This window comes from Neomonachus schauinslandi, chromosome 11 (assembly GCF_002201575.2).
Source record: "Neomonachus schauinslandi chromosome 11, ASM220157v2, whole genome shotgun sequence".
Classification (NCBI taxonomy): domain Eukaryota; kingdom Metazoa; phylum Chordata; class Mammalia; order Carnivora; family Phocidae; genus Neomonachus; species Neomonachus schauinslandi.
Genome location: NC_058413.1, coordinates 105,930,011 through 105,957,486, shown reverse-complemented (window position 1 = coordinate 105,957,486; position 27,476 = coordinate 105,930,011). Strand labels below are relative to the sequence as shown.

The window sequence follows — 27,476 nt, the reverse complement described above, 5'->3', positions numbered from 1 at the left end:
CCACTTTTCCCATCCAACAGTAAGTCCAGTTGATGCTACCTTCTCGGTATTTTCCATGTCTGTTCACTTCTCTCCACCATCTCACTGTCAGTGTCCCAGTTCAGGTCACAATTTGCCAGGATTTATCTAAACTATCTCCTCAGTGATTCTTCACTTGACAAAATGGCCTTTCATATTAGAAGAGTCTTTAATAAGAATGATAAAGTGTTGACAATGACGAGTGCCAACTCATTTAGCGCATACTGTACACCTGTCACTAGCGCTTTACATGCTTTAGCTCATTCAATCCTTAGTACAATCCTACAAGGCAGTTTTAATTTCTTCCCCCATCCACCAGGGAGAAAACTAAACCCTAGAGAGGTTAAACACCTTGTCTAAAGCTACTTGGCAAGTGGCAGATCCCAGATATGAACTCTCTGTCTCTAAAACTTATGCTCTTAACTACCATGCACTCACTGCCATGTTTGCTGAATTTTCCCTTAAATAGTAAAGCTCCCTTGCAGTATTAAACTATGTTATATTACCCAGCACGATGCTAGCATTAAGAATCCAAAAAGTTGGGGCGCCTGGGTGGCTCAGTCGTTAAGCGTCTGCCTTCGGCTCAGGTCATGGTTCCAGGTCCTGGGATCGAGCCCCGCATCGGGCTCCCTGCTCAGCGGGAAGCCTGTTTCTCCGTCTCCCACTCCCCCTGCTTGTATTCCCTCTCTCGCTGTGTCTCTCTCTGTCAAATAAATAAATAAAATTAAAAAAAAAAAAAAGAATCCAAAAAGTTTTTTTTTTAATGGATAGATTCAGGAATACTTACGTAGATGACAAGAAGCTGAAGTATTATTTCACTTATCCCACATCATTATGAAAATTTTTTAGATAAACCAGTTTTCTAGATAACAAATTAAACCATTTAAGGATATAATTATGTTTATTTTGATAAAATCTCTCTGAAATGTATTTCATTCTTTATTGCCTTAGTAATACAACTCTAATTTATTACCCTAATGACAAAGAACTATTGTTATGAGCAACAAATGTTGTATACACTATTTAGTATTTCCTTCTCGATTGTGATTTTATTTTTTTTAAGACTTTATTTATTCACTTGACAGGGAGAGAGACAGCGAGAGAGGGAACACAAGCAGGGGGAGTGGAAGAGGGAGAAGCAGGCTTTCCGCTGAGCAGGGAGCCCGATGCGGGGCTCGATCCCAGGACCCTGGGATCATGACCTGAGCCGAAGGCAGACACTTAACAACTGAGCCACCCAGGCGCCCCTGGATTGTAATTTTAATTACCATCTATATGCTGAAGAAGCCCAGATCTTTGTCTCCAACCGGATTTCTCTCCTTTCAGATCCATGTATATCCACACTACCACTTGACCCTGCAAGTTCAGAATGCCCCAAAGACCTCCAAATACACCTAGACCCTTAGATCTGCATCTCCAGAATTCCATTTCTTAGTGGAAGTTTCTACTGTCTAGCCATAGGGATAGGCATAATGTTTGACGACTCCTTTTCCTCCACTAATGTTCCCTAATCAATAAATTAACAAAAGTCCATTTGATTTTACCTTCTAAGTATCTCTCAAATCCATCACACTTCTTTCTCTGTCCATTGCCCTCTCTGGCCACTAGTATCTCTGCCTGGATTGTTGTAACAATCTAAATGGTGCCCCTACCTACAATTCTAACACAATCTAACTAATTCTTCATACCACAATCAGAGTATATTTTTAAAACTAGAAGTCTGGTCATGTCACATCTCAGTTTGAAAACTTTCAGTAGTTCCCCATTGCTCAGGGGATGAGGTTCAAATGTCTTCAATATTGCTTACAAAGCCTTCTGAGACTTCTTGCCTTTCCATATCTTGCCATCCCTTTTAACCTGTCCCTCTCACCGAGCACAACTAGGTCATAGAGAACATTTCCTCTCTACACGCTGTGTATTCTCTTCCTTCTAGGATTTTGCATGTGCTGTCTGGGGAGCCCCTGACCCCTACATCTAAAGTATGCGTTTCTCATGCTCACGATCACAGCAGCTGTTTCCACTTGTAATATTGTGGTTAAGTACCCATTTGTTTCTATCATCTTCTCTTCTCTCTCCCTCAAGGAGACGGATGGAACCCATGCCCACCTGTTCAACCTGTATCCCTAGCACCTAACTCTGTGTCTAGAGCAGAGTAGGCACTAACATTTCTTTTATATTTTAGTATAGTTTTAGATTTAGAGAAAAGTTACAAAGACAACACAAAGAGTTCCCTTACACTGGCACCCAGTTTTCCCTATTGTCAACATCTTACATTAATGTGATACATTTGTCACAACTAATGGACCAATGTTAATACCTAATTATTAACTAAAGCCATGCTATTCAGATTGCCTTAGTTTTGTTTTTTTTTTAAGTTTACTTATTTTTTAGTAATCTCTACACCCGGTGTGGGGCTTGAACTCATAATCTCCAAGATCAAGCATCACATGCTCCTCCAACTTAGCCAGCCAGGTGCCCCCAGATTTCCTTAGTTTTTAACCTAATGTCCTTTTTCTGTTTCAGGATCCCTTCCAGGATACCACATTCTATTTAGTATCCGTGTCTCCTTAGGTACCTCTTGGCCTTGACAGTTTCCCAGACTTCCCTTCTTTTTGATGATCTTGAGAGTTATAAGGAGTACTGATTGGGTATTTTGTGGAGTATCCCTCAATAAGAATTTGTCTGATGTTTTTCTCATGATTAGACCAGGTTATGAGTTTGGAGGAGGAAGACCGCAGAGGTTAAGTGCCATTTAGATCACCTCATATCAAGGGTACAGAGTGTCAACATGACTTACCACTGTGATGTTAACTTGATCACCTAGCTGAGGTAGTATTTGCCAGGTTTCTCTAGTGCAGGGTTACTAATTTCCCCCCTTTCCATTTTGTACTCAGGAAGTCACTACACTATGTCCAGTCCACATTCAAGGGGTTAGGAGTTAAGCTCCACCTCCTTGAGGGCAGAGTATCCACATAAATTATTTGGAATTCATTTGTACTAGAGACTTATATATTCTTTCTTTATTTATTTATATCAATATGCAATCATGGATATTTATTTTCTACTTTGGGCAATAATCCAATACTACTTTATTTTGTTACTTAAATAGTTCCAGCTTTGTCCATTGGGAACTTTTCCTGTTGGCTCATGTGTTTATTTGACATATCCTTGATTGTCTGTCTTTCAAGCACTCCCTTACTTTCTGGCACAAGACACTTCAGGCTCACCTTGTGTACTCCCTGCCCCTGCCCTAGAATCAGCCATTTCTCCAAGGAGTGCTGGTTCCCTTAATTGTAAACTGTATTCAAAACCACGATCTGGGCTCTGGGTAGGTACTAACACTTTTTAATACAAAACCAGATTCATTTTTAAAAGCCACAAAAGCACAAATACTAATGTATCTTCCCACCACCCAAAATAAGTAGATGTTTTTTCCCTTTGTTTTGCTTCAGATATATGTTAAGAAATAAAACACGAAATCAAAGGCCAGTTTTCCCCAGTGGCCTTTTCCCCAGTCCTAACCCCTTCCCTCGCCACCCAGAAGCAACCACAATCTTAAGTTGAGGTGTAGATCTCTTTTTCAAGCATTCATGGAACAGTTACAGAAGCATATGTATTAAAGGAAAAACCTGGCTTTTATTTGGGCTGAGCTGCCCACCTTCTTGGGCTGTTCTGGTTGGTAGTGGTGAGTGTGCGCCGAGCCACGTGTCTGCACCCTCAGCCCTCGCCTCGCTCTTACATGCTGGGGCTCCGTTCATCTCTTCTCTCAGTCACCTCCAGCCACTCTCTCTTCTCTGGTCTGTATACCTTTCCATCTCACCCCAACTTGCTGCTTTATAGGCAGCTTCTGGCAACCTCCCTGTCAGGAGGAAGAAGACCAATAGCCCGTAGACTTTGCAGAAGCAAACTATAAACCAGAAAGTGCTAGGCAAATGGAAAATTTTACTGTTTTGTTCAAAGTGCCAAAAGGGGAGGGGAGTGGGGGCATAACATTCATTTGTATGAAGTACTTGGCTCTTTAACATCTAATTTTTAGCTTAAAGACATTACCAGTTGCTTCTAGTTACTTTTGAGCTGTAATTCTGTAAAGTTGAGGCTGCCAGATTTAAGGCCACCAGATATCTAGAAATTAGGATAGTTAATTTCATGATTCTCCATTTCTATTTTTCTTACAAATACTGTTCTTCAAAATATAGGAATAATACCCAAAACAGAGAAAACCCTTACTATTGAAGAGGTTGCTTATGAAACGAATTCTTTCTCCAGCAAGGGACCTACAATGAAAGACTAATTATGTAACTATAAAGTGAAAGCCTTTGGCTCTAATCTCCATCCACCGAATTGCAATGCTATGTGAGCAGTTTAGTTGATCATGTTCTGGGTGCATAGCACATTATCTGCTTATTAATGTAAGGTAAGCAGTAATCTTGGGTTTGGGATTTCTAGCCCCATTAATAGTAAATATATTAAATTTCTTCCCACAGCTTACACTTACTCTGACAAAGGCAAGTTTGGAAGCAATTACTTGGGGACAGTTTGGATAACACCTAGATAATCAAAACGGGCACAATGAAGCACTTCCTGAGGTAAGTATTTATGGCCTGCTTGAGCCCTCTAAAATGGAGAAACTTCCTTCCAAATTAGGAAAATAGTTCTCTGTTCACCATTTGTAATCCTATAACCAGATCTCTTAGGATTGCATAAAATAGCATTGTACTTTAGCTAAGAATAATTTGGTCACAAGTTTCCTCTGCTGCCCTATCTGAATACTGATGCTAAGAGAGCACTTACCCGTAGGAGATTATAAGAGAGCACAGGCACAAAAGCAAGGAGCAGGTGTACTTTGGACAACCTGGATGCCATGTGTCTCTAAAGCCTTAAGGCTGAGGTTTGAGGAATCAGTAAGTAGTTAAGGAATCAGTATAATTGTGTGGAATCATTTTCCTGAAAAAAGTAATTTTAAATATTCCTTAATTTAGATTTTGGTTAGCTGGCTATTCATACAGGCATTTTCAAACATTCCTTCTTGCTAAAAAAAAAAATATATATATATGCATATAAAACATACATATATACACATATATATAATATACGCATTCTAAGCTTTTGCTCTTCCTGCCTCCTTGATGCGTCTGAACTCTGCATTGTTGGTTCCCTCAAGATTGTGCTGTATAGAGTAACATATATGCTGGTGTGTTCCGTAGTGATATTGTACTGTTCTGAAAGCCATTTGGCTGGACCTATAATTATAATTATTTTTAAGAGTATTTTAACAGCCATTCACAATCCATTAATGAAATTCCCAGAGAAATTTTACATCATATTAAAATACGACAAAATAGAGTTATTCTGGTCCCGAAACTTAGAAAATAATACGTACTTTCCAGAATATTAAGTTTCTTTTCCTCAAGATAGCCTACCTCTATTACACATTCCTGCCCCTTGCTCTGGCTGTTTTCTCTAAGCAAATAATTAGTGGGCTCACTTCTTTTAGGAAATGATTTCGTTCTTTTAGTGGCTTCCATTTAAGATTTTCTTTCCCTCACTGATTTTGATTGCATCACTGTGTCTGGAACACCTAGATCAGTTTGTGTGGGATTCACTGTGTTTTGGTGGGGCTACTGGTCTTAGAATTATGGAAACCTCTCAGGAGGTCACTGTTAAACCATTTACAGGCATTAGCTTTGGTTTTATTGTACAGAATACTCCTCAGCCTGTTTATCTCAGCTGTGTAAAAGGGTAGTATTTGAAAAATCACTAGGACATATGCCAGCAAAGTACTGACCTGACATGATTGTGGTTGCCGTGGTAATTAACCCATCTACTTACACATTCTATTTATGAATCCCTCCTGAATGTAAACATGGTGTCTTTTAGTTGCAGAAGGTTTTAGTGTTAGATGAAGCTTAGAGGTCAGGAGCTCCTTTTGAAAAGGGGGAGATGGTAGTGGTGAAGTCTGGAGCAAGATTCGTCTACTGGATTTCTTCTTCAGAGTCTTCATGTAGAAAAACTTGAGCAGCCTTACAACCAGCCATTTTAGGAGAAATAGTAGCATTTGTTTCTGTTAGTCTTCTGGTAAGGTGAATAGCTACAACACTGTGTCTAGTACAGATGAGAACATTTTTGGAATTAATTTGTATTTGGGACTGAGAACTAGTCTGATAAAAACCTGCTGTGACTTCACACAGGCTAGCACCAAGAAGAACAGAACCAGCACATCCCAGTCAGTTCCGTGTTCTGATACAAATCCTTCTCTTTCAACTCGAGACATATGTTTTACAAATATTACTTGACATTGATCATTTATATGAAATGGAAGCTAGGGTAACAGATTACATATCAAGAAAGAAACTTGAGGATTTTCATTGACCACTGGTTTTGAAATAATAAAAGGAAACTCAATCACTGCCCCAAGCTGATTATTGCTTTGGCCTTAGTTTGTGTTTTTAATGCTTTTTTATTGTTATAATGTGTGTGTATTCATTATATGTTGGTGTTTTTTTTTTTTGTTTTTTTTTTTTATTTTTTTTTTTTTTAAGATTTTATTTATTTGCGAGAGAGACAATGAGAGACAGAGAGCATGAGAGGGAGGAGGGTCAGAGGGAGAAGCAGACTCCCTGCTGAGCAGGGAGCCCGACGCGGGACTCGATCCCGGGACTCCAGGATCATGACCTGAGCCGAAGGCAGTCGCCTAACCAACTGAGCCACCCAGGCGCCCTATGTTGGTGTTTTTAATGCTTTTTATTAAGTTATAATGTACGTATTCACTATATGTTGGTGTTTATGGAATCGGAAGGATAAGAGGGCAAGGAGAATTACCCTGAATTACAAGCTCTATCGGGTCATTTAAGATTACCTTTTTTCCCCTGTAGTCCCTTTGCACAGATGTGGGACAATTTCGGCAATCTTTTGATTGAATCAAATCTTTTGATTGATTTGAACCAAAGAGGAGGCTATGTAAACACAGCCTGAACAAATTAGGTGTTTATTCCTGAGCTCAGCAAATACATTATGCAGAATAAGGAGTTGATTCTGAGAAGAATTCAGTATTATTTAAAAGCCCACAGAGTGGTTAAAATCAGTCAGCCTCTGAGTTGCTCTAGAATGAAATGCTTCATGTATAGCTCCAGCAGAAATGAGGTTAATCTTAAACCAAGTTGGGGTAAAGAATGGATTTTAATCCACAGTTAAGTGACATGATACCCACACTCCACTCTTTCTAGCTCACTGCTGCCATCAGTGTGACTGTCACCAAGTGTATCAATGGTGTAACTGTTCAGAGCATAGCAGGGTAGAGAAAATATTTGATTAAAAAAACATTACATGAAATATTAGAAATAACTGCCACAGGATTAGTACACCTAGCTGATGGGTATATTTGAAATGGAGAGTAGATATAGGATACTAGATAAGTAACCTGTAGTCATTCAGTGACTTTAGCCATGGTCTGCATTAAGGGAATACAAAGATAAAATGCAGAAGAAAGTGAATTTATGTAGATGATCAGAAAAAGAGGGGGAACTTTTTGAGCCCCAAATAGAACTGAGGCTTAGGGTTTAGTTTATATATTTTATTAATTTTAATTAAGTTGATGTATATAATAGGGATGGCTTAAAACTTGTACTAAGATCTTTTCCCATGCTAGGATTTTTTATTGAAATTGTATTTTTTACAGTTATCAGTACATTATGAAATTTTCTAATAAAGGGAATCTTTTAAGTCACTCGATGTAAATAATTGCTTCCAACTGTCCTAGTCTCGGGATCTCACTTTCTTGGCCATGGACTTCACTGCGTACCTTTTTCCCTTAGGCAGAAGAGCGGGAAGGAAAGCATCTGTCACACTCACACCTCCTTGGGAGAAATTTTGAGAAATAGAACAAATTTATACCCAAGTGCTGGCTATAAAGCAGTGAAGGCAGGGGAGAAAGTATTTTACTGCTATCATTAGATAAATAAAGGCTTCCAACTAACAAAAATATCTGTAAATTGGTTTTTTAAAACATTCACACTTGATTAATATCTCGGTCCACTGATTCATTTAGTAGGCACTTACTGCTAATAATTCTAGTAGTATCCCACATTTTTAATTTTTATTTTCTCTTTATAACAATTGTAACAAAGTAGGGATTACTATCCCTTTGTACAGAGCAAGGCAAGAAGGCTTAGCAAAGTTAAATAACTCATCCAGGGGCACACAGATATTTGAAGGCAGGCCTGTCTGCCTTCAGAGATGTTTCTCATCATTTCTGCACCATGTTACCTCCTCACTCTGTGCCTGTTGTGAGGTGTTGTAGGTGACACAAAAGCAAGTATGTGGGGACCTCTGCTCCAAACCTACCACATGCTACAGAGATGAGGCACACACATATAAAACTCTGATATAAGTAGGAATGTGCTCACTAATGTGCCACAGGCATTTTGTGGCAGGAATTTTCAGGGAAGGCTTCACTGAGGTGAGGCTGAGGGAAAGGAAGGACTAGAAGTTAGTATTTTTAATGAAGGACAGAGGGTGTGGGAGGTGGAGCAGACGCTGGGAAGGAAAAAGGGCTGAGAAACTGTGACCAGCTGCCACAAGCAGCAGGTGGTCCAGGTTTATTGGCTGTAGACCCTTTTTAGGATGAGTAGAAGAGAAGCGGCAAAGATAAACTTGGGGCAGTTCTCGGAGACCTTTGCAGGCCGGGCATAACACAGCCCAGGAGCATGGTAACCTTTTCAGCCAGACCTACAGTGGGACTTGAAGAGAAGGGAGAGTCCGATGAAAACTCTTTTTGCCTTGCGACACATGTCTAGCCTTCTCTCAGAGCCAGAAAGCTAGCCCATTCCCTTCACCTGACGAATGAGAGGGCAGAGACCCAGAGAAGCAAAGTCTCTTGTCCAAAGTCATATAGTTCAATAGTGGCAAATCGAGGCTAGAATGGAAGTCAGGCTTCCAGACACTTCCCTACTTAATCAAGCGGTATTTCCACTCAGCACCAACCCATTTCCACTACTTGTAAAGGGCAGAAGGTGTGTACAGTCATGCATGTAGTTGTTCCAGAATTTGGTTAACACTGCTTGAAACAATGACTGAGCTTAGGAAATACAGAGGCGGAGTCCTGAAAAGGGGAAGGTTTATGGCCTGAGCATCCAAATACCTCTCTCACTGGAGACCGGTACTTTTAGCCATAGTTTTCTCTTTCTTAGGACACACACACACACACGTGCATGTTGATCATATATGTATATACATACATGTGCACACACACATGTACACATGTATGTATATCTACACATACATATATTTTAAATCATCTTGTTCCCTGCGTTCAAATAAAACAACAACAAAAAACTGTTTCCGTATCCTTGTTGAAATATGTTAACCTGAAAAGTTTTCTAGGCAGTTTCCTGCGGGTGGCCTCACCATCTAGCTGTGTTAGAGCTCCACTGTCGGCAGCCCTGCTCTCCTGCTCCTTTGCTTTCCCTCAGCTTTTCAAGACTGACTCTTGGCCACTTCACTGTTCGGGAAGCTCTTCCTCCAGAGCATGAGCAAGATAAATGAAAGGCAGGGACACTCAATAAGTGTTGGTTTGCATTTCATTCATTGAACTATTGTATGTTTCACTTTTGTTCTGAAGGGAGGAAGGCATACTGATTTTCCATGTTGTTTCTGCCTCCTTGTCAGGAAAATCAGTCGCCAAGAGCTGGCTTTCCTGTCCAATCTCAGAGGAAGGTACTTTCTCTCCTCTGCCTCTCTAACACTCTGGACCATTTCTTTTATAGAATTATCACACTGTTTCTGTTTTTACTGTCATTTTCTTTACTAGACTAGAAGTTCTTTGTGGATAAGGGATGGGCATGGGATTTGCAGTGACATTAAGTTCTTGACTCCTATCCACCTCTTCCCTCTGCCATATCCCCACCCCCTGTTCTGTACTACACAATTTCTCATTTTGTATTTGTTCAGTTCCAAGAAGGAACTTTCAATGATCATTTTTAATTTTTCTCCCCAAGTCATCTCAAATCTCTTTCCTTCAGCTACTCCAGGTCTTTAACTAAACAGATATTAATATATTCATAATACTGAGAACATCCTCTATGTAGTGAATCTGTAAGAGTAACAAGCCAACTCCTTATGCCCTCTAGAAGATTTTGAGGCCTATTATGGACGATGACTTTTTAAAATTTTTATTTTATATTATTTTATTCTATATTTATTTTTTATATTATATTTTTAAAAATATTTTTATTTATAATAAAACTTTATATTTGAGATTATGTTTAAATACTTTTTAGTTTCTTTTTTATTTTTATTTTTCACTTTTATTTTATTATGTTAGTCACCATACATCACCAGTTTTTGATGCAGTAATCCACGATTCATTGTTTTCGTACAACACCCAGTGCTCCATGCAGTACATGCCCTCCTTAATACCCATCACTGGGCTAACCCATCCCCCCACCCGCCCCAAAACTCTGTTTGTTTCCTCAGAGTCCATAGTCTCTCATGTTCATCTCTCCTTCCAATTTCCCCCCCTTCATTTTTCCCTTCCTTCTCCTAATGTCCTCCATGCTATTCCTTATGTTCCACAAATAAGTGAAACCATATGATAATTGACTTTCTCTGCTTGACTTATTTCACTTAGCATAATCTCCTCCAGTCCCATCCATGTTGATGTAAAAGTTGGGTATTTATCCTTTCTGATGGCTGAGTAACATTCCATTGTATATATGGACCACATCTTCTTTATCCCTTCATCCGCTGAAGGGCATCTCAGCTCTTTCCACTGTTTGGCTATTGCGGACATTGCTGCTATCAACATTGCGGTGCATATGGCCCTTCTTTTCACTACATCTGTGTCTTTGGGGTAAATACCCAGTAGTGCAATTGCTGGGTCATAGGGTAGCTCTATTTTTAATTTTTTGAGGAACCTCCACACTGTTTTCCAAAGTGGCTGTACCAACTTGCATTCCCACCAACAGTGTAAGAGGGTTCCCCTTTCTCCACAACCTCTCCAACATTTGTTGTTTCTTGCCTTGTCAATTTTTGCCATTCTAACTGGTGTAAGGTGGTATCTCAATGTGGTTTTGATTTGAATTTCCCTGATGGCTAATGATGTTGAACATTTGTCTGTTAGTCATTTGTATGTCTTCTTTGGAGAAGTGTCTGTTCATGTCTTCTGCCTATTTTTTGACTTGATTATTTGTTTTTTGGGTGTTGAGTTTGAGAAGTTCTTTATAGATCTTGGATACCAGCCCTTTATCTGTAGTGTCATTTGCAAATATCTTCTCCCATTCTGTGGGTTGCCTCTTTGTTTTGTTGACTGTTACCTTTGCTGTGCAGAAGCTTTTTATCTTGATGAAGTCCCAAAAGTTCATTTTTGCTTTTGTTTCACTAGCCTTTGGAGATGTGTCTTGAAAGAAGTTGCTGTGGCTGAGGTCGAAGAGGTTGCTGCCTGTGTTCTCCTCTAGGATTTTGATGAATTCCAGTCTCACATTGAGGTCTTTCATCCATTTTGACTTTATCTTTGTGTAGGGTGTTAGAGAATGGTCGAGTTTCATTCTTCTATATATAGCTGTCCAATTTTCCCAGCACCATTTATTGAAGAGACTGTCTTTTTTCCATTGCATATTTTTTCCTGCTTTGTCGAAGACTATTTGACCATAGAGTTGAGGATCCATATCTAGACCATAGATATGACCATAGAGTTCTAGATCCATATGCTCTATACCATAGAGTTGAGGGTCCATATCTAGTCTAGTCCATACTAGATAAACCATGAATTTATTTATTGTTTTAGTTATCCCTCTGTCAGCTATCGCTCTCTAAGCCCTCAGATAAAATTTCCCTGGAATGTAAAAACAGTGCCCTTTGCTGGGCAATTTGGAATGGTGTCAATCCATGATAAATTTATATCACTACTTTTTAAAGGCAGTGTGATCTTCATGCCCAGGGCACTGGGCTCGATGGGGGGAAACATTCTTGTTCTTCTAGAGGCCCACAAATGGTTGTGATTTCATAATATCAGTTCATGCATCAGGTCCTGTCCAGCCTCTCTTAGTAGTAGCAAGCTCATTATAGAGAGGGGCCCATTGACTAGGCCAAACCACTACTGACAAGTTAATTTCCAGTTGATTGCCAGTGCCCCTAATTAGCAACTCCAACAGAACAACTAGTTTTTTATTTTATTTATTTATTTATTTATTTTTTTTTTTTAAGATTTTATTTATTTATTTGACAGAGAGAGAGAGTACAAGCAGGCAGAGAGGCAGGCAGAGGGAAAGGGAGAAGCAGGCTTCCCGCTGAGCAGGGAGCCCGATGCGGGGCTCGATCCCAGGACCCTGGGATCACGACCCGAGCCGAAGGCAGACGCCCAACGACTGAGCCACCCAGGCGCCCAACAACTAGTTTTTTAAATATCATTTCAGAAAATGCATGAAATGCTGAAAACATTGAGCAGTTTGTTGTTCTTGATGGCCACTTAGATGGAAAGTGTTTCGTGTAGGAAACTGTGGCTTGACCAAGAAATGTGATTATTTTGTATGTATCCTTCCTCACCAGTAGCGTACCTCTTATTTATTACAGGATTTCTTCAAGCAAGAATTCACTCTCATTAGCAAACTCATTGAAACTGTTCAAAATAAGCCACTTTTCTCTTACTATTCCAAACGAAGACGTCAGTCACAAATTTAAGATGCTGGAGTAGTGTTGCACTACAGGTGCCCACCCTCCCCCCACAGGCAGGGGGCTGCATGGTTCTGGGTGATTCTCCCATCTCAGGGGCCCCATCCCTGCTGTGTGGATTCCTCTAACAAAGCACCACAAGACAGGAGCTCGCTTTTATTTGGTGTTAGAGATATGATCCATTTTGAATGATTTACATCGGATGGCTATTCTGGTTCAAGCCAGAGAATGGATGTTAAATAACAGAAGTGTTCATAACTGCCTTGTGGAAAAACACTGCTGTGAACTCCACCATAAACCTTACTCAGCAGCGTATTAACAAGCAGTTGTAATGAAAATGTTGGAAATAAAACATGCGTAAGTAGTTCTTATTATTAAATCAGTTTCTTCCAGTGCTTGTGCAAGGCATTCATTGTTAGGAAGCCACAATAAGTCCTTCTGGAACACCATCAAAATGCTGTGATTAAAAAAAAGAAACAGAAACGAACACAAAAATTGTTGTCTATGCATACAATTATTAAAAACAGGACAGTGATCAGTATTTTCTCCTAGTACTCTTTTTTTTTTTTTTTAAAGATTTTATTTTTTTTTTATTTTGAGAGAGAGAGAATGAGAGAGAACACATGAGAGGGGATAGGGTCAGAGGGCAAAGCAGACTCCCTGCCGAGCAGGGAGCCCGATGCGGGACTCGATCCCGGGACTCCAGGATCATGACCTGAGCCGAAGGCAGTTGCTTAACCAACTGAGCCACCCAGGCGCCCTCTCCTAGTACTCTTGAGAATGTTATTGTTGTTCCTACCAAATGCAGATCTTTTCAGTAGTGAGTTGAGAATCTTCCATCAGAACTAAGAAAATAAGTCTAGTGTTTTAAAGAAAAAAAGCAAAAGATTCCTCTAATTAAAAGTAAGCCTCTTGTTTTGGTGAGTTAGGCCAGGAGGAAAGACCAAGCAGCATTATAAAACCTCTGAATAGTGTGCAGATGGTGGAGAGGGTGTGGCTATAATTCTTATTCTGAGAGTAGGAACTTCCTTCCTTCCTTCCATCCCTTTTCACCTAAACCAACCATGGATCAACTTGAAAGCATTTGAAGATCCATTTCTTGAGTTCTTCCTTTTCAGGGTAAACATGCCAAAATATTGTCCCAAATTTCTCCCAAAATATTTAATCATGTTTATCCTCCTCTGGATCTTCAACAGTTTTTTCATAAACTTTACAATTTGGGGACTTAAATAAGTCCAAAAATTTTAAAAGTAAGCCCCTGGCAACACCCAATGGTGAAGAACAGCCATCCTGAGATGCTCATAGGGAGGCTTTGCTGATCTGGTCCTATCCAAGCAAGTTGGATATTGTTTTTGTCATCAAAGCAAGGCTTCCAAAGTAAAGGGCAGCACTGGTGTTTCCATTTCTGACCATGCCTTAGATTTATGATCTAAATGCAAAATAAATTATATCTGTCAAAACACTGACCTGATGATCTAGCTTGAAAAAATACAAAGTACCTAGCAAAGCAAGAAAACACAGTGCCTAGCATAGTGAGCTGGCATTTTAATGAAATATTTGTGGGTGTTTTGGCCCATTAGGAAAAAAATTAACATAATATCCTTCATAATTAATATTATTATCAGGACAACTGGCCCAGAAATTACAAAAGAGTAAAGAAGCAGTGTATAAATGTCACTCTGCAAGTGAATGGGCATTTCTTGTGCACAGTTTGTGACAGTGTTTCTGTGACTTTTTTGAGAGGGATGCGGTATACCTCAGAGAGATGAGCCCAGAGGGATGATGCAGCATCTTGAACCCCTCACTGTACATTTCCACTGGGTTTTCCAGTCTTTGACAGTAGGAACCTCCTCAGGGGAGTTGAAAAAAAAGAAAAGAGAAAAGCAAACAGAACATGATGTCTTTTCTCTCCTTTTATGTAAGGCTGTCTTAATGCAAAACAGCTCCCCAGGCATTTTCTTCTCGCGTGCAAGGAGGCCAGTGGGAGAAACTACAGATGGGCTAGAAGCCGCTGTACACCTGGACACTCCCTGGCCCTAGGAAGACACTTCTAGGCCTCAAGCCACATCTTTGTATGGATCTGATGGAGAAGTTGCATGGGGGAAACTTTCCAGTTTAATTTAAGCTATAAAATGGTCTGGTGGCTTGAACCCTAAGTAGAGTAAATACAAAGATACTCCCTAAACAATAATCAGAACCCTTTCATCTATGAAGATTTGGTACTACAAGAACCTGATTGTCCTAGGAGTCCTGACACATGAACTGAAGAGGCTTCGTTTGTGGCGTTGGCTCCCGTGCTAGGCAAATGACATGTGCACCATAAGGACAGATCATGGAAAGCTTTTATCCTCAACTTAGTAACAGGCATAAAGCCAACCTGTAATATCATTACCACTTGGCTAGTGACCAGTTAACAAAGATATTGCTCAGTCTTTTCTTCTGGCATGGCGGTCTACTAGGTGGAAAAACAGAAAATTTTTTCCAAGAGAGAAAGTTGAAGTTTCATAACATTTCTCACTCATTGAATTAAAATGTTCCTCTAGCAGCCCCTGGGTGGTTCAGCTGGTTAAGTGTCTGCCTTCAGCTTAGGTCATGATCCCGGGTCCTGGGATGGAGTCCTGCATCGGGCTCCTCCCTCAGCGGGGGAGCCTGCTTCTCCCTCTGCCCCTAACCCCAACTTGTGCGCGCTCATGCTCTCTCTCTCAAATAAATAAATAAAATCTTGAAAAAAAAAAAAGGTGTTCCTCTAAATTTATTTTTAGGTTACCTTTTTTTGGGAGGAGGGAAGCTGATAACCTCAATCCTAATACATTTTAGGATGTATTCGACTAAAATAGTTGAATTTCAGATTTTATGAGATAGTAAATCCATTTTTTATCTTGCAGCAGAATCTGACTTCACATAGATATTTTATATGCATTTCTGTAATGGCTTTTGGTGATCATTTTATACATTTTAATTGTTAAAACCTTTTTTTCTTAAATAAAATAAAATGTACAAAAGGAAAATATACTTAGCCAAAAATGAAAATTAAAAGTACTCATAATTCCTTTACCTAGAAATACCACTGTTAACATTTTTGTTGTATATCCTGCATCTTTTTCTTCTTGTTCATACATCACAATTTTTTTTTTTCAAGAGAGAGAGGGATGGGGAGGGACAGAGGGAGAGGGAGAGAGAATCTTAAGCAGGCTCCATGTGCAACGTGGAGCCTGGTGCAGGACTTGTTCTCAAGACCCTGAGATCATGACCACAGCTGAAATCAAGAGTCAGATACTAAACCAACTGAACCACCCAGGCGCCCCACCATTAAATTTTTTTTAAAGAAAAAGTAGATCATTTCATATGTGTTTATTTCTAATTTTTTCTATTTGTTAAGCATATTATGACATTTTCTCGTGTTACTAGATCTTCTAGAACATAATTTTATTGCCTACAAAGGATTCCATTGTGGTATCTTAGCATAGCAGTTTCGTTACTTACTGTTTCCTTCGTTCCCTTTGCATTTACATGATATAGATCCCAGGCCCTTGTACAAATAAGCCTATTAGAATTTTTATTTTTAACACAGGCAGTCCAATATTAGAGCCAGAGCAATTACGCAAAGGAACACAATCAAAATGTTCATATTCATAGATGGATCACATCACTAAGGCTATTAGTTAACTACTCTCATTAATCTGAGTGACCCTGGATCACCTTATGTTAGAGTTGGAGGGAATTAGTGAACATTTGTGAAAAAGAAACATCTTTTAGAAATGACACCAATAGGAAGTTATATAAATAATTCTGCCTCCAAGGAATGCATAGTAGGAAGAGAAGATGGGTTGAAAATAAGTTCCTGGATGAGAAGTTCTCTTTACTTATGTAGCTTGAGTCATTTTGAGACTCTAAACAGTACTGTGAAGTGGAAGACACTCACATATTAAAAATAAAAGTCAGCATAAAACACAAATCCCCATGTGCCAAAGACGTTGTAAGTACATGATTGGCAACTATACACTTCATAGTTTGTTGAGGAATTACTGGAGTGAGACAGAGGGTGCTATAAAGAAAACTTTGTTAGCAGGAGCCAAGAACAAACTTGTCAAGAGGTAGAGTGTGGGGAAGGTTTAAATCAGAGAATGTTGGAGAACTAAAGGTCAACCCACTTGTTCAATGAACTGATGAGGAGCCTTCTGGCAAGTCCAAGAAGTGGTGGGACTGGGCAGCAGAGAAGACAGGTGCTACACAAGCAAGTGCTGTAGGGGGACAACAGTGCCTAAAGGAAAGCAGAGAGAAGGAGGGAAAGAATGAGAGCAAGAATCAAAGAGAGGAAGACTCAAAATAGTGGCCCCCTGGCCAAAAAAGGCACTAAGGAGGGGCTGGAAACTGACTAGGACTAGCTGAGAGGCTGTCTCCAGAGGCAGAAGAAGACAGCTGCCATAGCATGTTCTTCCCCAAGACTAAGGGAGAGAGACAACTTCTAAAACACAAGGATACTGTCTTCAAGGTACTGATGTACTGATTTATTTTCAAAATGTTTTTAGGCAAAGGTAGGAAAAGAAAGGATTCTTGGCTGAGCCTCACCCTCGGTTTTTTGGAATATCAAATTTACTAGACTAGAGCATTCTGGAGTTGCTTGCAGTGATAGATAGTGCATCCTCACAGACCCTGGGCTTCCCTCCCAATAATGGGTTTTGTAGATATGTCAAATAAAAATAACATGGGATTAGAAAAATAAAATATGCTTGTAAACCCAGAAGTCTAATGGTTGATTTTCTTCTGGGCTTTTCCTGCTGGTGGTGGCTGCTTTCTGTTCTCTTCCAGAGTTCTAGTGGAAGGGTGCTGTCTTTTGTCTTTGACAGAATGTTGTTCCAGGTGTGCCTGTATTTTTACTGTAAATTTTTGTGGCGCTGCCTAAAATTTGTAATGAGGAAGCTGACTGGAAGATGTGAATTGCAACGGATATGTTACAATACCAAGCCTGGGGCTTCTAGAACCATGAAAATCGGTAAGCATGAAACAAAGAAGTAAGCCAAATGTAAGCTTGGTGGGATGGTGGAATAGTGTGTTATATTTGTGTACAGTAATTTTAAACCACTTGTAAAGGAAAATTTTTGAATGGCTTTTTTTAATTGTCACTTTTACAGAAACATCACTGAGGGATTCAAAAAGTAAGGTAAGTAAAATTGTTTCTATATTTTCCAGCAACTTTTCACTTGGAGGCTTACCTCCATTATCAAAAACTAAACATTTTAAGAAACAAAAATATACCAATGGCTGTGCAAACTGAGAAGAAAGAGTTACTTGCCCATCACAAGCCACTCCACTTTTGACATGAGAGCAGCTACTATATATGAATTTCTAGGCAGATTTATGATGCACTTATGACTTCATTGTTGAAGTTGATTTTTTATACTTTCCAAATTATAGAATAAATATTCCTTGAAAATAAGAGCAATGTTAACTCTCTGGCACTTCTTAAATATCCAAATCATTTAACTTTATACTCAAGATTTCCCAAGAAAATCAGAGAAGCCACTATGCTAGTTTGTATAGCAGTTAAGCGTCCACATAAGAGAGAAAAGCTGGGGGGTGTTTTTTTTCAAGATTCCTGAATATTATTACTTAATTTTGGCATCCTCGAGACTATATCCTCCATGTACTTCACTTAGTCATTGGCATACTGCCCATTAACAATGGAAACCATGTATAATGGATAAGAAAAATAAAATTTCAATATAAATAGCTTGAAAAAGATGAAAATAGTAAAAAAAAAAACAAAACCTTGTTTTATGTTAATTACCTTAATCAGGAAAACTGCACTACCCCCCTATTGTGAAAATGCCTAATTTACTAGAATTCAAATATGAAACCAATTTTTGCTTTTAGCTTAGTTTTAATTTAGTCTCATTTAAAAGCTCTAAGCAAATACTTGAAGTCCCATCTAAATAGATCCCGCTCAAGTCACTGATGCTCTTGACAAGGGAATTGCCTGAACCATGTCTTCCAGCTGCTGCAGACTTCAGTGAGTGTTCACCCTGACGCCATTGAGAAAACTATAGAGGACATCATGGAACTGAAGAAAATTAACCCCGACATAAATCCACAGTAAGAATGCATTTATGCTGTTGTAAACACAGAACACATGGCACGTACTTAGTATTTCTGTAGTGCTGAGCTCGCTAGCATGCTCTCCCTCTCTCCCTACCACAATCATCTGCAATATGCCTGGTTTTCAGATGAAGAATAAAGAAAAAAAGTGCCTTTTTCATATTTGTAAATAGCAGCAACTCTCTAGTTCTGTTATGATTTATGCTTATGCTTCTGAGCTGTAGTAAGAAATCTCATGGATGCTCTGATATCAGAAGATGAAATCAAGGGAGCCCATTTATCAACAGTGGCTCCGTGCAACACCTGTTTACACTAACAGTAAACGTTCACACTGTAAATGTGCCTAAGCTGATTCTGCTCCATCAAAAATATTCCTTCAGTTTATGACAGGCTGATAATCTTGGAGACGGTTCCTACTTGCTTGTCAAGAAGACTGGCATGTGTGGGAGGGAGAGATGGTTTTTTATATGAAGACTTCAGAACTTTGTAATTTACTCATCTCATCTTAGAAATATTAAAATGCATTTGGCAATGTACATGACGTTTAAAGTTAGCTTTATAGTTTCCCTTGGGTAGAGGAGTTTTTCAGTAAAATTTTGGGCTAAGGATGTTGGGTAGAATAAATTCCGCAGGCAGATATATTTAGAGACAGTTTAGGTAGGTAACAATCAAACTGTCTTTTAGATGTGCATAGGCGAGAACTTCACATTATTGCTGAGAAAGGCTTTTAATTGCCAAAGACAGGGAGCTGTAGTTGAAGAGACTTTCAGAGAGTGCTGCATATAGGTCTGTCTCTTGGAGGGAGGGATTCTGGGTACTAGCAATTGGGGCTCATCACAAAACTCCTCATTTCCACATGGTCTCCACAGCATTCTTCTGTAGACACTTCAGCTAATTAGCTGTCTTTTCCTTATTCAGTCATTGAGGGTGATTTAATTATACAGCAAATGTCTTTTTGAAACCTCTGACATATATTTTATTTCTTTGGGAAGATGATAAGAAGGCAATTCATTTTAAATTAAGTTGAACCAAAAATTTAAGACTGCAGTTGGGCATGAGGGATATATTAGACCCACAATCATATTTGGAGATTGGATTCAATTTAACAGTAAATCTTTTTTGTCTCTTCTATGAAAGTTATGTGTTTCATTCAGAAGCATTTCCTTGTCATCTATTCTTTTGATTTCCTTTAGGGCGGGAAAAACCCTTATAGGTAGTAGACTGTGTTTTTACATCTCAATGTGGATTTCAGTGCTTTTTTTCTAGACTGACATGACAAAATGTAATTTTTAAAATGAAATAATTTTCTGTAAAAAAAATCAGGAAATAGAGAAGGCTAGGGGAAATGTTTTATAATTTATCAAGCTATTACTACCATTAACCACACTGTTTTTTTTTTAATTCCAGTGTAGTTAACATACAATGTTATATTGGTTTCAGACGCACAATATAGTGATGCAACACTTACATACATCACCTGGTGCTCATCATAACAAGTGCCCTCCTTCATATCCATCACCTCTTTCCCCCATTCCCCCAACGCACCTCCCCTCTGGTGACCATCAGTGTGTTCTCTGTAGTTCAGAGTCTGTTTCTTGGTTTGCCTCCTTTTTTCCCCCTTTGTTTTTGTTTTGTTTCTTAGATTCCACATGAGTGAAATCATATGGTATCTGTCTTTCTCTGACTGACTTATTTCACTTAGCATAATATTCTCTGGATCCATCCATGTTGTTGCAAAAAACAAGATTTCATTCTTTTTTATGACTAATATTCCATTGTGTATGTATGTGTATATATATATATACACATACACACACACACATCTTCTTTATCCATTCACCTATTGATGGACACTTGGGCTGCTTCCATAATTTTTAACCACATTTTGTTTTAATTACATTTTTTTCAAAGTGCTGTTTATGCACTTGAAAAATTACTACAGTAAAAATGGGGAAAAAAATGGAATTGGCTCCTCTTATTCCCTCCTGTTTTATTTCTCTTGCTCTCTTCCTCAAAATCAACTCTCTTCTCAGTCCTACATTGATTCCCTGGGTGACCAGTGCCACTCTGCCCTTTTCCTAAATTTAAGTATCTCATTTAGTTTTTTGGTAACAGATAACTATAAGGGCCATTTAATTGAACATTCAAGTTTTATTTAAGTTTAGTATTTGGGTTATCTGACCCTGTGCTCGATGTGTGGAATAGGTATACAATCTTAAAATGTATGATTCTCTATTACTCCCAGCGTTAGACTTAACCTCTAACTATCTCATTTTCTCCTTAAAAAAAAAAAAAAAAGATAGTCATGATTATAATAACCACCACAACAAAAATCCTCAAATGTAGTGTGAATTGGGAGTAGGAGCATATTGGACAGTAACTCTGAGTAGAATCCTATGAAATTGCCAATGTTCAACTATCTTGGAGCTACAAAAGTGAATGGCTATAAAGAAACAACAGGAATACATAAATGTGAAATACTGCCTTTAGATTTAAAAATGCCATCAAACAAGTACAGGAGAATAATTTACATGACAGTAGCTTGATAAAGTTGTTATGTGACTACTTGAAAAGACCCTATTTTATCTGCTATGTTGTAGGAGAGAAAAACAACACTGAGGTCACACGAAGTAGTGATCCTCTGTATATCATGCTTGCTAAACTGTTTTCTGTTCTGGTGATCTGTTTTAAGGGGGCTGTTATTCAAACGATACATTCAGAGAAGACTGAGTGAGAGAATAAAACATGTGAAACCCATGTCCCATGAGAGGGAACTGAAGAAATCCGGGATTTTTTTTTTTTTTTTTAAACCCTGGAGATAAGACTAGAAGAAAGAATCACTATCTTAAAATAAGTAGTCACGGCAGGGGAAAGTTGGAAATAAATTTGCTCAGAGAACAAAGTTTGAACCACTTGGTAATAAGGAAAGCAAATTTCGTTTCAACATAAGAAAAAGCATTCAGACAAATAGAGCAGTCAGAATGGAATGAGAAACTTCATAAAGTAGTTCTTTCTTTCTCTTGGCATTGCGTCATCTGTCAGGGATGCTCCTGAGCACAGATGTTTTTGTATTTGTTTTGTTATTGTTGTTTTGAAATTTTCCTTCCACTGTGCCCCTGAGAGCTAGCTGTCTCTCTCACACACATTATCACCTATATTTTCTACATCTTACTTAAGTCACCGGCAAAATGATCTTCCTTGTTTTTTAAGCCATATTGTTGCAACTTGGTTTAAGAAAAGGCCAGAACAAAAGGTAAATTTTAGCCAAGTTCTACAACTGTCCATATGGAGCTTCAGTAAAGAAACTGTGCTTCCTCCACTCAAGTAAGAAGTGGTTGTGAGACCAATGCAGGAAATGTTACATTCCTTTATTTTTCTCAGTAAACTAAATACGGTTCTTTGTCCACAAAAAGAAAAGAAAAACTGGGCTTCGATTAAATACATCCCGTACGAGCAATTTCCTCAATATTATATAGATGTGGAAATCCTATTGTGCACATATCAAGTGAACAAATGCCAAAATATATGTTTTGTTTTTCCTCATGTGTGTTTCTTCTGTTTTTGAACACCTTAGGTTGGGAATCTCTCTTCAGGCTTGCCTTCTGCAAATTGTTGGCTACAGAAACCTTATCGCAGATGTGGAAAAACTGCGCAGAGAACCCTATGATTCTGATAACCCCCAACATGAAGAAATGCTTTTGAAGGTTAGACCTCGAACACATTTCAGTGCTTTTCTTAGGTCAGCTAACCTCTGCCAAGCACCTGCTAAGTGCTAGACACTGCTTTGATGGGGAGGGTATAAAGATGAATAAGACACGGGCGTGTAACTGGTTGGTAAAGCCTACTTTGCTTGCTGGTTCAGATGTATGAGGTAAATTCTTCTTTAGAAAATTCATGTGGGAAGCTAAATGTAAAGTCTTTTTTTTTTTTTTTAATCTGAGAGAGCATCAGAGGTGATTTCCATGAGTGCTCATATTCTGGCTCAGGTTTAGGCTGTTTAACTGTATTGAAAGCCAGTAGGAGAAAGAGCATTTGTCAAAGAGTGACCTGGGATTTCCATTTATGACTTTTAATAGACATCAAAGATGATGAAGTTGGTTTCTGCTTCAGCAATAGCCCTCTTGGGAAATTACCTAAGATCTTATTGCTGATTATTTATTCATGTAACTTGGAGAGTATCAGAAGAGGAAGTTAAAGTTTATATCTGGTTTATTAAAACTGTTAGAAGAACAATATGCATTTGTAAATACTTCTTCTGGCTGTCAAAGCAAAACCTTAAAGATTTTATATGATCTGATGTGCATTATTAAACACCAATAAAACTTGACCTCAAAACACTGAATTTGGAGTTTAAGAAATTAAGACCCAACCTTTAGAACTATTCATCTGGAATATTTTCTAAATTCACTTCTGAAAATAGATGCTTTTTAGGATGGAGTGCTTCCCTGTCCTTTGCTAGAATACAAAAATACACTAACAAAATTGGAAGGAAACATTTGTTTAGCTGCCTTAACTTTATCTTATTGAAAACTGTCAATAGGAGCTGTAATTTTGTGTGAAGGAGTGCTGTATTTTTGTGTAAAGGAGTGCATGCTTTTGTGTATGTAAATACTTACGCAGATGACTTGTCTCTGCTAATTAGTGCTATATCTGATGTGAATCCCTAAAAATGAAAGAAGACTCATTCTTAGCAGTAGTGTTTCTTCTTCCCTTTCTGCTCTGCTTAAATTTAGCCAACCTACTGGCTGAGCTTCATTTCCTATTATTGCCTTTTTTATCATATTTTCTGATAGCCTAATTAAAATCAAGCTTAATTAAAATGACTTCAAGGTGAGAACTGAGAGGTGAATGAAAGAGAAGAGAAGTGGAAAAATTAACAGAGTGGCCACAGGCAGCTGAAGAATTCGTTAGAATGGCCATGACGCCTTCAGAATCAGGGACACCCGGGTCATGACGCCTTCAGAATCAGTGACACCCGGGTGCCTGCTTTGCACCATCTTAGCTGATCTGTTGTATGGATGCTGCACATAGTGGGTTTTCAACAAATACGGGGAAAAGCATGAATTACTGTGGTTCATTAGCTACAAGAAGTCAAGAACTTCTATGATACACCTTTTATATGTGGTTGTGATTTGAGTTTGTGTTATTTTTACTGGCACAGCTGTAAGAGGTAAGCAAGGTGACGGTTGGTAGCTACAGCAAACTACAAGCATTTCAGTCCAGATTCTGATGCATACAGCTAATAAAGTATAAAGCCAGGACTGTCCACTACTGCCTTAAGCACTTTGAGGAAATGCATCTTGTCTACCCTCAAGTGTCTTGCAATCTAATTGGGGAGATACTATGCATCTACAAAAATCACTAAATCTTATCCATAGACCTCCCTCAAAATAGCTCTTGACTGTTTCCCATGCCCACCACCTTATTCTAGCATTATCTCCAGCTTGGGCCATTATAATAGCCTTTTAATTCTGCCACTAAGTATTAGCTTCCTCCCTTCCATCTTCTAAAATACTGCTGGAGGGATTATCTAGTCATGTTATTCCTTAGGTCAAAAACTTTAGGTTCCCTGTATCTGACAGAAGAAATCCCATGCTTGGCATTTTGGACCCTTTGCAGTCTATTTTTCCAAGCTGTATCTCCTGTATCCTCCATGCTCTGTCATTCACCTTGACCCAGAACAGGCCGTGCCATCCCTTATGCCCAGGTATTTGCTCATGTGGTTCCCTCTATTACCTATTATTCTCATAGCAGAAGCTAGCACTTTTTTAAATCCTTACTCATTTGATTTTGAAATCTTCTCTAGCCTCCCCAAGAATACTTAGGAATGGGGTCTTTATTCTCTTCTTTAGTTTATTCAAATCCCAAGTATGATAATGAAATCAACAATAATAAAACATTGAGTATTTAGCGCACATTAAACATTACAGTAAATGTTTTACAGCATTATTTCATTTAACGGTCACAGCCTTGTGGCGAGATCTTCAGGTGAGGAAGACGAGGCTGAGCAGTTAAGTACCGCCCAAGCTCACACAGTTAGAAAGGGCTCCACGCTACTGCACTACACCACCTCCCAAGGGAGGAACTGTGTCTTGTTCCCATTTGTATTTCGAGAGGCTGGCCTGTGGTTTGTGTTTAACTGCCTGATCTTAAGCTGCTTCCATCTTTAAAATGGGTAGTAATACCCTTGTTACCCACTTCATAAATTGTTTAGAGCAAGAGCCAGCAAACTAAGGCCTGCGGGCCAAATCTGGCCTGCCACCCATTTCTGTAAGTCAAGTTTTATTGGATGTATGTCAATACACGTGTACACCACTGTCTGCGGCTGCTTTTGTACTACAGTGACAAAATTAAGTAATTGCAGCAGTGACCATTTGGCCACCAAAGCCTAAAGTATTTACTGTCTGGCCCTTTCCAGGCAGACTTGGCCAACCCTTGATTTGGAGACTTAGGTAATATATTACCATATTGTTTAAGTGCTTTGATTTATAAACACGGGAGACCATTATCAGTGCTTATAGTCTTAAAATATTAAAAAATCTGGATTTTATGATCATTCAAATATAGGGTGAGATGAAACTGAGTACCATTACTTTATGTTCATATAGCACTGTCCATATGTTATTCATCCATATGTTATTCTATTAAACATTTGCTAACCACATTAATAATAAGGTGAAAATTTTAGGTGAAGTCATGTACTTAATAGAAAAAAATAGGAGTCCTGGGTGGCTCAGTCACTTGAGCATCCAACCCTTGATTTCGGCTTAGGTCATGGGATCGAGTGCCGCATTGGGCTCAGCACTAAGCGTGGAGCCTGCTTAAGATTCTCTCTTTCTCTCTCTGCCCCTCCCTTCCCCCCCCACCCCATCTAAAACAAAACCAAACCCAAAATTAAAAGATCCTCTCCTGATGGGAAGAGATAATTCCAAGGTGGCCTTGGTGTGAGACTGCTTTTCCTTGAATGAATGGATAGACAAGTGGCCTTGCCCTTGCTCTCTTGCAGCAGACCTGAGACAAGGGGAAATGTTGAAATAAGTTTGTGGTAAAGGCTCAGTGCAAAGAGAACAGAGTTAAACAGAGCATAGGCCATGATGGATGACAGTCTGACCCAGGGTACAGCTTCCACATCTGAAGCTTGTCATTTTCCACAGGAATCGCCCTTGGTGATCTGGTCTCCTACCTGTAGCAGGTAACTCTGTAATAATTCCATTGCCACCAGCACAGTTTGGAGGGCTGAACTCCACAGAGCCCCCCATCAGAGGCCCGCCACCTTTGTTCAGGTTTCTGGTCAGCTCCATATATGCAACAAATGACCTCACCCTTCAGGGCCACCCTGCCTGCTCCCCTTACTTTTTCAGAGAAGAGCCTATCAGGAGAGAATCCAGTAGCTCATTCTTTTTTTTTTTTTTTAAACTTTTCCCCCTATTTTACTTTTTAGATTTTATTTATTTATTTGACAGAGAGATAGAGAGCACAAGTAAGCAGAGAGGCAGGCAGACGGAAAGGGAGAAGCAGACTCTCCACTGAGCAGGGAGCCCGATGCGGGACTCGATCCCAAGACCCCGGGATCATGACCTGAGCCAAAGGCAGCCGCTTAACCGACTGAGCCACCCAGGCGCCCCCAGTAGCTCATTCTTAAAGGAAATATACACATGGTAGCCCTTCACAGAAGTACTTTAGCATAATCGACTTTCATTTTCTGAGAAAGTGGCCCTTATTAAAGCAGATAGGATTAAGACCTTAATTAAGAACACTTTTTAGCCATTGGTCTAGTCTGTCATGATACACGAAATTATTAAAATGGATTTCTTTTTTAAGCATTATTCGAACTTTTACTCCCCTAAAGTATTCCCCTAATGAATGAGGTTTATAAGCTAAGCTACCTATAGAAATGAAGTGTTTGCTTTTGCCATTTCACTCCACTGTGTGAGGCCCTGAGATTCCTTCGAATTATTGACCAAATGAGTGTGATGAGCTTTACCAACTGTTTCCTTTCGTTCTTGTTTGTTTTTTTCATTGTGGCAGTAACCAAATCAGTTCCTAAAGAATTTTTATTTTTTATTTTTTTAATTTTATTTTATTATGTTATGTTAATCACCATACATTACATCATTAGTTTTTGATGTAGTGTTCCATGATTTATCATTTGCGTATAACACCCAGTTCTCCAATTACGTGCCCTCTTTAATACCCATCACCGGGCTAACCCATCCCCCCAGCCCCCTCCCCTCTAGAACCCTCAGTTTGTTTCTCAGAGTTCATAATCTCTCATGGTTCCTCTCCCCCTCCAATTTCCCCCCCTTCATTTTTCCCTTCCTACTTTTTTTTTTTCTTTTTTAACATATAATGTATTATTTGTTTCAAAGGTACAGGTCTGTGATTCATCAGTCTTACACAATTCACAGCACTCACCAGAGCATATACCCTCCCCAATGTCTATCACCCAGCCACCCCATCCCTCCCACCCCCCACCACTCTAGCAACCCTCAGTTTGTTTCCTGAGATTAAGAATTCCTCATATCAGTGAGATCATATGATAATCATCTTTCTCTGATTGACTTATTTTGCTTAGCATAATACCCTCTCATTCCATCCACGTCATGGCAAATGGCAAGATTTCATTCCTTTTGATGGCTGCATAATATTCCAGTGTGTGTGTGTGTGTGTGTGTGTGTGTGTGTGTGTGTGTGTGTGTG

The 27,476-nt window shown here is 39.1% G+C and overlaps 1 protein-coding gene across 3 annotated transcripts in view; it reads left to right on the top strand.

Moving 5' to 3' along the window:
* The window catches only part of ELMOD1 (ELMO domain containing 1), a 68,432-nt gene that overhangs the window by 18,535 nt on the left and 22,421 nt on the right, over positions 1 to 27,476 (top strand). For 2 of the 3 annotated variants that reach the window (XM_044919176.1, XM_021696259.1), the window contains exons 2-6: positions 4,503 to 4,604; positions 17,493 to 17,674; positions 17,814 to 17,842; positions 18,677 to 18,774; positions 22,352 to 22,481. In XM_044919176.1, coding sequence (XP_044775111.1) covers positions 4,588 to 4,604; positions 17,493 to 17,674; positions 17,814 to 17,842; positions 18,677 to 18,774; positions 22,352 to 22,481 — 456 coding nt within the window. In that variant the 5' untranslated portion in view covers positions 4,503 to 4,587. The remainder of the gene's footprint in view (positions 1 to 4,502; positions 4,605 to 17,492; positions 17,675 to 17,813; positions 17,843 to 18,676; positions 18,775 to 22,351; positions 22,482 to 27,476) is intronic. The other variant, XM_021696260.2, reaches the window with a different exon arrangement.